The sequence below is a fragment of the Meleagris gallopavo genome, chromosome 7 (assembly GCF_000146605.3).
Source record: "Meleagris gallopavo isolate NT-WF06-2002-E0010 breed Aviagen turkey brand Nicholas breeding stock chromosome 7, Turkey_5.1, whole genome shotgun sequence".
NCBI classification, from domain to species: Eukaryota; Metazoa; Chordata; class Aves; order Galliformes; family Phasianidae; genus Meleagris; species Meleagris gallopavo.
Genome location: NC_015017.2, coordinates 321,736 through 335,574, shown reverse-complemented (window position 1 = coordinate 335,574; position 13,839 = coordinate 321,736). Strand labels below are relative to the sequence as shown.

At 38.8% G+C, this 13,839-nt stretch overlaps 1 protein-coding gene across 3 annotated transcripts in view; it reads right to left on the bottom strand.

Annotated features, from left to right (window-relative positions):
• DIP2A (disco interacting protein 2 homolog A) overlaps positions 1 to 13,839 on the bottom strand; it is a 100,258-nt gene that overhangs the window by 60,081 nt on the left and 26,338 nt on the right. For all 3 annotated transcript variants that reach the window (XR_004160238.1, XM_031554070.1, XM_010713144.3), the window contains exons 3-4: positions 6,286 to 6,405; positions 889 to 1,008 (exon numbers count right to left, since the gene is read on the bottom strand). Coding sequence is in view for 2 of the 3 variants with exons in the window: in XM_031554070.1 (XP_031409930.1) it covers positions 889 to 1,008; positions 6,286 to 6,405 (240 nt within the window). In the remaining variant the exon portion in view is untranslated. The remainder of the gene's footprint in view (positions 1 to 888; positions 1,009 to 6,285; positions 6,406 to 13,839) is intronic.

The following is a 13,839-nucleotide window of genomic DNA, read 5'->3' as shown; positions in this document are numbered from 1 at the left end:
TAAAATTGTATAACTAGGAAAGAAAAATGGAATTTCCTTTAAAAGGTGTGAATAGAAGGAAGAAACATAGCCCAGGAAGCAAATGAGCAACATAGTATATCTGCTCTTTTACAGGAATAAGAAAGAAAATTGATGGAGAAGGGCACTAGAGGTCAGTGTGCTTCTACTCCACAGCCACATTAGGAAGGGTAAGAGCACATCATTCACAACTTCAGAGCTAAGAGAAATGCCTTGTTGTTGAATACAATACTGGCCCCCATACACCAGATAGCAAGACGTATCTGGAGAAAGATTTTCTTCACCTCTAGAAAATTCATTGTGAGCTGATAGAAAGATTATTTATTTACTAAAAAAAAATTAAGGAAACATCCTGATCTAAACTATCTATGACAGCATATCTATCTAAACTATGCAATGACAGCATTTTAACATTTTAAATTACTCACAGCTGAAACCACCTGACAAGCATTCAGCAAGCTAATGCAGTAACATAACTCTGGCATATTTTTTGACTCTTTAAGAGTCTTTAAGAATCTTATACAACCCAAAGTAACATATCCAGATTCTGGCAGGATTGCCAAGATTCTCACTTTCCAAATGGGACATACAGTAGAAGAATGTACTTCATGCACAAAGGGCAACTGCTCACCCTATTGTAGCTTTCAAGTGTACCTTTAGTAGCTACAGTATTTCTAGAAACACTAAAAATCTTGTAGAAAGCCTAAATAAACAATTACAATAACACCAGATTATTAGGAAATGCAGCTGTGAATATGGAAGAAGTTCACTGCAATATACTTACATTTTGGCAGAACAAACCATTTGCTCTTTATTGTTTTTCTAACAAGTGTACCTGGAAAGATTTACATACGTCAACTCAATAGATACCTGGAGGTGTGTATGTTTCTACAGAAGAGTGCACAAGAACAGACCGTCTCTTTGAAGGCATAGGCATTTTTCTCTCTTTGTATTTCGCAAGAGCTGCCTGCACTGCTTCAGTGTGGACATCTATATAGAAAACAAACAAAAAAGGTTAGGAAATTAAATTCAATCACAATTTCTTTCTAAAAAACACAGAAAGCACAAACGCCACCTTTAACAGCTCAAATACAAAATCTGAACTGCACATGAGGGCTCTTATTGCTTTTGTCCTATACTAAGTCCAATGGCTTAGCTGACTTCTGGAACAGATTCTCAGCCTCAATGAGAGACTGAGCAGAATAGAGAGCAGAAAGGTCCAAAGTCAAATTCCAGTAATGTGGTTTTGCACTCTGAAGCTGCTACAAGTGCGTCAACCAGTTTTGCTACTAATCTTAGTTCTCCAAATAGCAGCCGTTTAAAGAATCTGTACTGTCTGCCTCTAGAAATGGCTGCATCTCTCTGACAAGGACTGACAAAAAAAGAAAAAGAATACCTTAAGTACCTTAATTGCGCTATGACATTCAGAGAGTACCAAGATTAATTTTTGACCAGTTAATATGTGTACAGACTGGAGATGTTGTACCAGCCAATTGACCCTGTGCATCTCTGCAAGCTGATTATTGTTTTGACTGATCATTAGACACTTCTGCAAGCAGCAATAAACTCACTGCTGTGACCCATACACTTATTGTTGGTATTGGTTTTCTCTTTAAAAACTTCCACCAGATGTTCTTTATGGGTTTTTTGTTGTTGTTGCATTTTGCTACTGGACTTTTGCATTTCACTACTGAAATGCTTTCTTAACATGGGAAGTAACAAGTGTGACTGGTGGGGGATCAAGCTCTCTTACACAACAAGAAAACACAATATTCTATGACTGCCACAAAGGTGTCACACCTGCACACCAAACAATTTCTCATCAGCTGGAGCAGACATCTTGTAGCCTGTTCAGTACGTCGTACATTCAGTGCAGGTTGTGTACTGCAGCGGGACACTCAAAAGAGCATAGCAGTACAGGGCTAGCTGTTACAGGCTGAAGAACAGTTACCTGGAAAAAGTGAAATAGTGGAAAGGAAAAGCAGAGTTGCTGGGAAAGCGTCTTCAGATGCTATAAAGGCCAAAACCAGGCAGCAAAGAGTCCGAAGAGAAGGAACAGGAGTCTTCATAGAAACTGCACATCCTCATAGGAGGAAAACCAGCAATAACAGCAAAACACTGGGTTAAAATGTCCTCTGAATTGTGGGGTACATGGCATTGAGGAGTGTCAGCCTGTAAAAATGTCTGCAAAGTCTCTGTGCTTCTCACCTTGTCTATCACTCTGTCATCATTGAACTCTGAAATGTTAAGTGCTGTTCAGGGAACACTTACATAATTTATTGCTGACATTATTTATTAACAGCATTTCACTGATGGAAATTTTCAGTTAATATTTACTGCTTGGAGATAAAATCTGTGGGTGACAAAGATTATTGTTAATTTAAATGGAAGACAACTCTGGAAAACCACAAAAAAACTGTTTGCAGCAGATTTTTATAACTGGTACAAAAAGAGATCTTGTTCCACTCTCACCAGTTAATCTTGCAAAGACATAGAAAAACTATTAAGATGCAAAGAAAGGAAAGACAGATGTAAAGAGAAGGCTGGAAGGGAATAAAGAAATAAGATATTCCCCTCAGAAGTCCAAAGAACAAATAAGGCATACAACTGATAGAAGAAGCAGTAGCGACCAAACTACTGCCTAAATGTTGTGAAACACAAGCAGCTTTAACATATGTCAACAGAGTAAAATTTAAAGGTAATATTTCAGGTTGCTGCTGGTGGTGGACAACAACTTTTTGCAGAAAGTACTTTCAGCACATTTAAAACCTCTATGATAAACTGAAACTACTTTGTGAAGCACAACAGTGACTCTTTATGCCAAAATATTTGGGGGAATAGAGTGAAGCTATTTAAGCAGTAGCTTGTGTTTTCTGAGATGTGTTGTCAACATTTCTATTCATACTCCATAAATCTCACAGCAGGATTAGCCACGGAAAACAGCATCAGCAGTGATGTAAAGCATTCGAAGATTAGAATCAACTAGATGATTCAATATCTCTTAGAGTCAGAGCACAAATACTTGAGAAATCCTTGCATTTTTCTTTTAGTTTATCGCTTCGTTCAAATAAAAAAGACAACCAATACTTCAATAAACCTGAAACAATTTCTTTGGTTAAAAGTTAGAGGAAAAAGTGAAAACAATCTGGTTTCCTGGCATCTCTACTTACATTTGTTTGGATAGGCATAAGCTAAACATAAATTAAATCAAGCCAACCAAGCAAATTCACTATTTGGTTTGGATATCACCTGAGCATATTAAGCCCTGCCATATATCACAAAAGGGAAAAAGAAATTCAATGACGTATGTTACATGAACTTTTTCTGCTTTAGTTTTAAACTTCAAAGTGAAAAGATCATCCTAGGCAAAAATTTTAGAGGAACAAGGAACAGTGATGGGACTTTTCATTGGCCATAAGTGCAAAAAAAAAAAATCTAAAAGCCACCCATCAGGCTTCATCTCAAATAGCTGCCCATTAACAGGATTGCCTGAACACTTAATGATCATTCAGAAAAAAATTGTTAATAGAAAGCAAAAATATTGCTTTCACTCTAGACCAGTGAGACTGAGAGCAGTTTTTCAGAGCTACTGAAAGTCACTTTAAATAGATTTAAATCAATAATACCATAGAAATATTAATTCTAGGAAAAGAAGCAGCACTGATAATTAGCACTGATAGACTAATATTTAAAAGCCACATTTATTAATAAGCAATTATCTAGCTGAACTTGTTTAATAACCACCCACTACTACTACATCCTGCATTGAAAGGCTAAAGAGTCCTACACTAAATTTTCCCCCAAACAATACCAGCAATATATCAGGGCTGTTTGCTTGCTTTCTGTTTGCTTTAAAGTATCTTCAGCACAAACTAAGTAAGATGCTTGAAGCTGTAAGATAAGAAAAGTAGCAGTGCATACAACATATCTTTATGGATCCTCCCAGCTCTCTTGGCTAATAGTTCCCAAGTATTCTCTATTTATAATTGCGCTCTCCTTGCAAATTTCATTTCTGTTAGTTTAACACAATCAACCTAATTAGTTTCTTTCTATCAGGTTCATGACTTACCTTGTCATTTACCTGGAAACTACTTGTTCACAACGCCTGGAACAAACTTGTTCATCATGGCTGTAATTCAGTCACTAAATCTACTTTATTAGTATATATTCAGCAGTGAAATTACATTGAAGGTATATTAAAATGCAGATGTAAACATGCATGACTAATTTTTGCATTAGTCAAATATCTCCTTTCATTAACTTTGATATTATGTAATCTTCTCTGAAATTCAGGACCTTCCTTTTACAGCCAACAATGTGAATATGAGGGTTGCTCGGAAAGTAATAACTCCTGTTTTATGATGTCGGCCCACGATGTCAGAAGCAGATGGTGGTGGTGTGGCAGTAAAGGTCGAACTTTCAGATCATATTCTGTTACATTTTGTTGCCATGTGACAAATGGCAGCAGAGGAGCAGCTTGCCATCATGGAAAAAATTGTACCTGTTGATAGTGTTCATCCACACTTCCTGAACATTTACAGAGGATGTGAGCACAGTTTGGAGTGGATGCTGCATTTCTGCTGTGCCAACAGTCATCTCTGCTGGTAAAGATTTTTACAAGACAGCATGCAAGCTCTTATCATCACTGACAGTAATGAATACCTAATGGCAGTGACTATGATGAAAAATAGCATTTCATAGCTGAGAATTTGCTCTATCAAATAGTGCTACTGTGCTCTTTGTATCGTATGTAGTTTCCATGAAAATAAATAGGAGGCATTACTTTAAAAGTGATCAGTGTAGAATTATGGAACAACTTGGACTGAAAGAGACCTATAAAGACAGATAAAAAGATACCACCAGCATATTTGATACATGGTTATTGCTACATCCCACATATAAAGAACATAAACAAGATGACAGATTCACAGAATGGCATAGATTAGAAGGAACCTAAAAGCCCATCCAGTTCCTGCCTCCCTGCTATGGACTGGCTGCCCCCATAAGCTCAGGCTGCCCAGGGCCCCATCCAGCTTGGCTTTGAGCACCTCCAGGGATGGGGCACCCACAGCTCTGGGCAGCAGTGCCAGTACCTCACTGCCCTCTGAGTGAAGAATTTCTTCCTAACATCTCATCTCCTGTCTTTCAGTTGAAAATGGTTTCCCCTTGTCCTGTTATTGTCAGACCACATGCAAAATCACTCTTCATAATTTTAAGCTCTCTTTAAGTCCAGGAAGGTCTCAATAAGGTCTCCCTGAAGCGTTCTCTGCTCCAGCTGGATAAATCCAACTGCCTCAGTCATACTTCATAGAAATACCCCACAAATCTTTCCCAGGAATTCTTATTCTCAGAATATTTAAGGTGTCTCATTCATCCTTCGATTATTCATAAAGAATCCAAGCAAATACATCAACTCCATTTCCAACACAAGTTTTTTTAAATGCCAAAAATGTACATATGATCTGATATACTATGTAACCAGTAATTACAAAGCAAGGTGATTCCAAGAATAGCAGCATATTAAGGATACACATTACTTGCACTGTCTATAACCAATGCTAAGGTGCATAACGACCATGACAAGCAAAATGAAAAGTTAGTTATGAGTTCAAATATATTTATCAGAGAAGAGCTTTAAAACGCCTCCTTTTTCTCACTATTGTGACAAGGGATTTCACAGGGAAACTGTATTTTGACCACCTGAAAAGCAACAATGGGTACAGGATGTGATGATGATGACAATATTTTTACAGAAGTTTGCAATACAGGTTAGTCAGAGTGGAGTCCATTTAAAATTAATGTAGAATATCCATTGTGACATTTCCTTTTTTTGTGCACTTGTTTTAAACCAGGAAATACTTGAAAGTGAGCTGCAGTAAATATGATGATCCTATAACCTTCCTTTAAGAAGCAGCCTAGTCAAACAAACAACAACAACAACAACAACAACAACAACAAAAAACAATGAAAAAAGCAGAGCCCACATGCTATAGTCTTCTAAATTTTTAAATAACTGCTCTAGAGACTGAAAACCAGATCAGCAAACAAGAGAAAATTGTTAAGCATGGGGTAAATTCACAATAATAAAGAAATCACAAAGCACAGCTACAATTTCTTCCCCTTACAAAAAGCTCCTCGAAAAATATTCATCAGCTCTCCCCTTCTTCCAAAATACTCCCAACTTCCTCATTAACTATACATATTACTGTGCTGGTAATTCTTTTCAGTTCAGACACCCCATGTTTTAGCTGCTCATCTTTTACCTACCAGATCGGAAGCGCTCATCCCTCGAGTTCGTGGAATGCGATTTCTGCTGTTTAGACACAACAGCTGTAGCTTGTGAGGTGCCTGGGACTCTGTTCTCTGTTTGCAGGGATGGATCCACACCTGAAAGAAGAGTTTTATTTCAATACAAATTTTCAAAAAATGAGGGCAACAAAACCCACAGAACTAGTAGGATATTTGTTTCTGTAAAAGTAACACACTAGCCTGGTTCAGTGGCAGTAGCTGCAATTCTCAGAGCCGTCTCAAGGCATTCATTGGAGATTTTTAATGAAATGTTACTCTTCCTGTGCTTTGCCTCTGAACACAGTTGTTCACAAATGTATGTAATGCCAAAAAGCAATGCCATGAATAAGGTGTGATTGTGAAGCGACGGATATTTTTCTCCGGTAAGATAGATCTTGCAGAAGAGTAGTAAGGAGACTTGATCAGTCTTTTCCTTGAGGTGAATACCTGATTGCAACCTTACACATTCCATGTGAAAATTCGCAGGCAATGTATTTATGTTGTCTGAAAATGGAATAAAAAATGTATCAAAAAACGGATGATGTTTTCAGCAATCTTGAAACCTGTTCTCAAATTCCCTTATCAAATGAAAAGCATGGCTGTGTATTTTTCACCCTTCACACGACTGTGTTTAGACAAAATATCAAAATGCATGACATGATTTGCCATAACTTGGGCCTGCCATAGTCTAAGTGTCATTTTGAACACTGCTTATTACTTGTGCATTGCCCCCATATGGACTGAATAGCAGAAACACTAATGAAATATATGTATCACAAACATATTGCAAGTTTTTTACACTTTGTTGAGCTTTCTGAACTGTTGAAAATTACAACATTTGTCAGCACCGCAGGAGCATTCTTCTGGATATTTCTTCTGCAGTGAACATGTTAGCTTATTAAATTATTTTATGAGATAGCACAAGCCCAAGTTTAATAATTAGATAAACTTACATGTCCTTTTAATAACAAAACTATGTGCCTTCACAGGTACAGAAACATAGGTAGGCCGAAACATCAGTATCAGCAAGCACTGTGTTTCACTCAGCGAGCTTCATCAGACGTAATGATGTTGATCTGAGTGTGTGAGGGGCCCAAGAGGCACAGTGAGACCTAAACCCAAGTGTTCCCAAAGGAGAACAGCTGAATGTAGAGCAGAGCAAGGACATGGCATTTCATTCATTTTAAAGAATGAAAAAGTTTAAAGAGCTAATGCTCCCTCAAGCATTTTGGCAGAAATTTTGTGTTCAAAAGAAAAGCCAATTTAATCTACAAACTGAACTGATTCAATGTATCCAACATTTGAAAAGTGGTTAAAATGCTTGAGAAATGCATTTTGCATTTCATGCAAACAGAAGTTTTACATAGCCACGAGTGAAGAATCCACCAAGATTTGTTGATTTACAAACAGCAAATAACTTTGTATTTCATGAAAAAGATTCAAGCAAGTCACCTCCTCAAACACAGACACAAAGGAGTAATATGATAACCAAGGCAGTGGAAAAGGCTACAGGGAGGAACAAGCTAAGCTGGATTTCTCCCTATAACAACAATTCCAAAAAAAAAAAAAAAAAACCCAGCGAATATACGAGCGAGGGCCCTACCCAACAACGTGCAAAGCATCAGCTCAGTTGTGGTTGATCTAAAAATTCTTGTGGGGTGAAGGAGGCAATAAGGGAAAAATGTGTTTTTTTTGCTATTTTTTTTTGTCCCCAGAAGAGCATTACTAACTGTTAGTGGAGGAAGAAGGTCACAACACACTCTCAACTCCTGACTCTCTCACAGTACTACAGCTCCTCCATACATGTCTCTCTCCACAGACACCAAAGAACCAATACAATCAACAAAGTTTTAGGCCTCTACAACAGTGTAAGGGGTATATGTGTAAACAAGAATCTTGGAGTCAGGACCCCTCAGGCTACAACCAAGACCCTGTGCCACTCTACAATTTGCCATGCCCAGTAAAGCTGCCCAGCACAATCTGTGGTCAATGACATTGTCCCATCTGGCACAAGGCTTCAGTACTAGGTAAACCAGGAGGCTCCAGACAGAAAGATGAGCTAACTGGAATAACCAATCAACAGATGAAAAACAATCCATACAATGCTCCTGAGCTATGTGCAACTTGAGCTCTGCTATTTGGCTGTGCCAGCAGTGGTGATGGAGGAGTGAGGGTGAGAAGGTATCTAAAATAAGCACGAGAAAGTTTACAAAGGCTTACAAACTTCAAAACCTGAATCTCCTTTTTCTCCAACAGTTACAGGGCAGATCCTCATAGATCAGCATTAGAGCAGTTGAACTGTGACTAAATGACCAAAAAACCTCAGAAGTTACCTTTAAATTATGATGTGCAAAATTAGTGGCACTGTTGGAAATCAGGTCTGTTTTTCCTCAGCTTAAATCTGGGGTTTGTTCTCCTTTTCAAAGAACGAGCTGTGAAAAACAGCATTTTGGTAAAAACAGTAAGATGCCGCATCTAACTATCAGACTACACAATCACATGCCAGAAAAATCCTGCTTCACAAGTTTGGTGAACTTCTTAATTTATTCTGTTTCTATGCAAATCACTACCTTAGTCTTCAGCAAAAGCAGCTGGATAATTAGGCCACCTCCCCCTGATTACACTGAAGATCTTTACAAATGTAACATTCTAAGAAGTACACATTGATGAAACACAATCCACTATTACTATAGTTGAGCAATTTTTAACTTAGCTAAAACCACCAAAAATGAAAAGTCATCTTAAAGAGGCATCTAGGTGAACACTTGGTCCAATCAACTTGAAAATCTGAATTAGAGTTATTATTTGAATCAGAACTGTATTTGTCCATCCACTAACATTCAAGAGTCAAAGCTACTAATGACATTTCTAGTGATTTTGTACAAGCAAAAATTATTTTACATTAACAGCACTGCACAGTCTCTCGTACTAGGACACTTGGCTAGCAGTGCTGGAGAAGATGCCTAGCTAAGCACACCTGGATCAGATACGCAGAGATAAAAATTTCAAAAACAAGTTATAAAACAATAGCACTCATTCAGGGTACACAGTATGAGTTTGCAAGCTCTCCAGGGCAAAGCACTGCTTTTCTTGTTTGAATAGATTCTCAGCACAATGCAGAAATGATCTCACATGAATCTGCAGTCACAAAGTATTGAATAGCAACTTGAATCAGCTTTTACTTTCCCCACTTCCTCTGATGTTCTGAAGTCATGTTCTGAAATACATACATTTTTAAAATGCCAAAGTAATATTTCCATAATTATTGCTGGAGCACACTTGTCTTCGCAGTGCCATAGAAAACTGGGATTAGAAGAGACCACTGAATGTCATCTTGTCCAAACCTCTGCTCAGGTCCAGCCACCTGAAGCCCACTGTTCAGGACAGACTACCCAAGGCAGCCATAAACATCAACCCATAGACGGCTCTGATGGAACAGCTTCTGTGCTTATTGTTCATAGAATCATAGAGCATTCAGAGTTGGAAGGGATCCATAAGGATTAGAGTCCAACTCCTGGCTCCTCACAAGGCTATCTGAAAATTAAACTGTATGTCTGAGAGTATTGTCTAAACAATTATTGAACTCCAGCAATCATATCGATTTTATTAGATTGGTAATTTACTAATGCTAAAAGTAAGTGCTTTCTTAACTATTTTGTATGTATACAAGTACAGCTATAAACAAGCCTTTCCTCTTTAGCCCCATAACTACTACGGCCTGCATGCACACATCAGAAAAATAGACATTTATGTTGCATTGAAGAGAGAAGACTCAGGTTTGAAAGGAAAAACATCTGTGAATCGTATGCATACAAATTTCACCTTAAGAAAAATGAGCTGCATATTTTGCTGCAATAAATTTGAGACCATGTAATCTGAAAGGTTGCACTGTTGGAAATAGTTTGAAATAGTTGAACATTTCAAAAGTATTATTTTTCAAGTTGTAAAGATCAATTGAAAAGTAAATCAAAGCAGTTAAAATAGTATCGCAACAAATCACTCATTTTGGCTTTCAGCACATCACTGTCCAGTTGTATATCATGCTTCTGTCTGCAGAATATGGCAGATCACATTAGAGAGCTTTGCTGAGAGGACAAGGGAAGAGGAAGCTGAAGTGTAAACTCCAGGCTCTTTGAACATTATTAAATCTTTTTGCAGCTGTTGAATTGGCTCTACAAATAAGAAAGGAACAAGAGATGACATACAGGCTCAATGCACTGAAAGAAAGGAAAAGGTGTACAAGGCTGAAAACAAAACAAGAGTGGGAAACAGCTCTAGGCCAACCTCTCAGACCCTACCCAATGTAGGTAGCCTTTGCCACCCTAGGGGGTAACTATCCACTAATCACCAAATGGACCATGGGAAAAGATGAATTGCTCGGACCTGACTACTGTGGTTCAGACTGCTCAAGAGCCACCTGCTTGAGGACTTCTCCCAGTTTTTCACTGAGTTGAATTAGCAACATTTCATTTCCTCTGCTAGCAGAAAGCTCAAAATGTTTGCTGTACCTAGACAGATACAGCTACACTGATGGTGAGATGAATTTTATTTTTTTTCATGAAAATTTACTAAAAAAAAGGTCAACCTAACAGCACAATTTCCATATTCATACACCCAAAACAACATATTAGGAAATTTGATCACAAATGTTTCCTACTGTGATGCTAAAATCAGTTAATTAGAAAGGCAGATGAATAGCAATCTCTTGGTATTTTCAGAAAATATTAGAATCACAGAATCATAGAATGGCCTGGGTTGAAAAGGACCACAATCTCCCTGCTACGTGCAGGGTCGCCAACCACCAGACCAGGCTGCCCAGAGCAGCCTGGCCTTGAATGCCTCCAGGGATGGGGCACCCACAACCTCCCTAGGCAACCAAATTATTAGCAGTCAAGCTATAAATAGCTTATACAGCTAACCAACCTAATCACATATTCCATTTAAGCACATTGTACCTAGATCAAACCAAATGAGTCTATTAAGATGATCCTTGGGGTCCCTTCCAACCCAAGCCATTGTATAATTCTATGTGCCAAAAGCTCTAAGATAGTACTGAGCCATTGAATTTTAAAAAAGTGGAAGTCACTCTTGAAGAGTTCAGTGTACATCTGAGATTTGTCTTCTCTGAGCTTTGTGCTTGACTCCTAGCAACTACCATTTTCCAGGTGTAAGGCCCTTGTCATTTTAGAGAGTAGGACTGCTTCCACAATGTTCTTTCTGACTTCAGACCTAAAGCCACATAATGGTGAAACATCTTTGATGTTGTCAATGTGCAGCATTTGTTATAGCTGCTATTGGAAAAATGGTGAGTTAATTGTTTGCCATCTTTTAGGACTCAAATTTGTTCTTTAGCTACAAACTCCTGAATACGAGGAACCTGGTAATTAAAAAAAAATCCCAAAAAAGCATATAGTGATGTATGTGCTGTTTTTACTTTACCAAAGGATGAACTTCTGTCAAATGCCTGTAACAATTTCTAAGCTATGACATTTCACTTTCTTAACATGGAATTTCTTTGTATGCTAGCAGGAAAAAAGAAATTGATGACTTTGAATACTCGAAGAAGTATTACTGAAAGCCTGCAATTGAACTCTGAATAATACTTATTGTTGAAAGGGATGCACATCATCACAATATCAGAAGCAGTTTCAAAACAATCTTTAGAGCCAGGAAACCAGAGTATTATGAAGTACAGAGCTATGTATTCCTTGAATTCAAGTACTGCCAGCCCAAACACCAGTCCTGCTATTAAGCACAAACTGAGCACGCAGAACTAACTGTAACCAAATGCCTTCTGCTGCTGTCATCTCTCATTGTACAGGTACAGGAGGATTTGAGGAATCTAGTGATAAACCAATACAACCTAGGTTCATCTTAAGTTTAAGAGTTGAGAGCACTCGTATGCACCCAAAAAGCAAAGAGGCTCATATGTAGCATCCTGCCATTTGAGCATTCATGTCTCTCAAAAATCACACACTAAATCAAATTCTATCTTGAAAGGCTCCTTAGCTACATTGCTGAAGTTAAGCCTCAAGCCAGTCACCATCCCTGGCAGTGTTCAAGAGGTGTCTGGATGAGGAGCTACAAGATATGGTTTAGTAGCTTGTGATAGCAATGCTAATGGGAGGACGACTGGACTAGATGATCTTGTAGGTCCTTTCCAACCTTGTGAGTCTATGATTCTATGATTCTAAGATGGGTGAAGAATCAGCATCACTGACAGAATTACCTTATCTCTAAATATGGGAATTGAATCCATCCTTGGAAGCTCGCTAATGACAGGAGGAAGGTGCTGTTCACTTTGTAGGGATGACAGGCCTTGCGGGTAGGGGAGGGTCTAGATACATGGGAGCATCAGACAATCATCAACAACACGCAGTTCAACAAAAGTAAATGCTGGGGGACTGGGAGAAGAATGGAACAAGAGGCCTTCCAGCAAGCAAAGCTAACTATTAAACCAGCCCAAGTGTTGGGTGTATTCGATCCCATCCTTCTAGCTGAACTAGATGTCCACGTAACTCGGGATGGGTTCAGTTGGGGCCTATGGCACTGCCAGAATACTGTATGAATCACAGCTGAGTTCTGGTCTCAGGTCTGGCATGGAGCAGAAGAGAAGTACAGTATGATTGAAAAAGTTATAAGTGATTAGCCACCTACTCCACATTACAAGCAGTAAAGCCAATAACCCAAACAGGTGATGTTATAGTTAAAATAACCTCACAAATTCAGGAGTGGGTGAAAAATCTGACCCACTTTCCTAAGACAGGGGTGGCCCAAGCACACACAGTAGCAAAATGGGTCATCTATCAGCCAGAGAAGTGTTCTGTCTTTTTCGCCATTGAAAGAAGAGCTCCAGAAGATCCTAGGCCCAGCAATGTATGAAAGCGATGGACCAGAAGAGACAATGGTTGCTCCATTGGAAAAGAGTTTCCTTCAGAAAGGGAAATATTCCTGGGGATAGGCTGAGAGACCTGGGGCTCTTCAGCTTGGAGAAGAGAAGACTCCAAAGGAGACGTTTATAGCAGCCTTTCAGTACCTGAAGGGGACCTATGGAAAAGCTGGGGAAGGACTTCTTATAAGGGCAGGTAGTGACAGGATGAGGGGAAATGGTTTGAAACTGGATGCGGGTAGACTTAAACTAGATATTAGGAACAAATTATTTACTGTGAGGGTGGTGAGACACTGGAACAGGTTGCCCAGTGAGGTTGTGAATGCCCTCTCCCTGGAAGCATTCAAGGTCAGGCTGGATGGGGCTGTGAGCAACCTGGTCTAGAGGGAGGTGTCCCTGCCTATTGCGAGAGAACTAGATGATCCTAAAGGTCCCTTCCAACCCAAACCATTTTGTGATTCTATATCTATGAAACAAGAAAGACAAGAGTTCATTTCACAAGTAGTCCACAAAAATATGCAATGGAAGATAATTCAGAGAACCAAAAAGATTTCAGTGGACTGGGGCAGGTAGTTGATGGAGCGGGCATGCAGGTGGTTTTTTCTTCTATCCCTTCAGTGGTGGGAAGGATACAGAGAGGATAA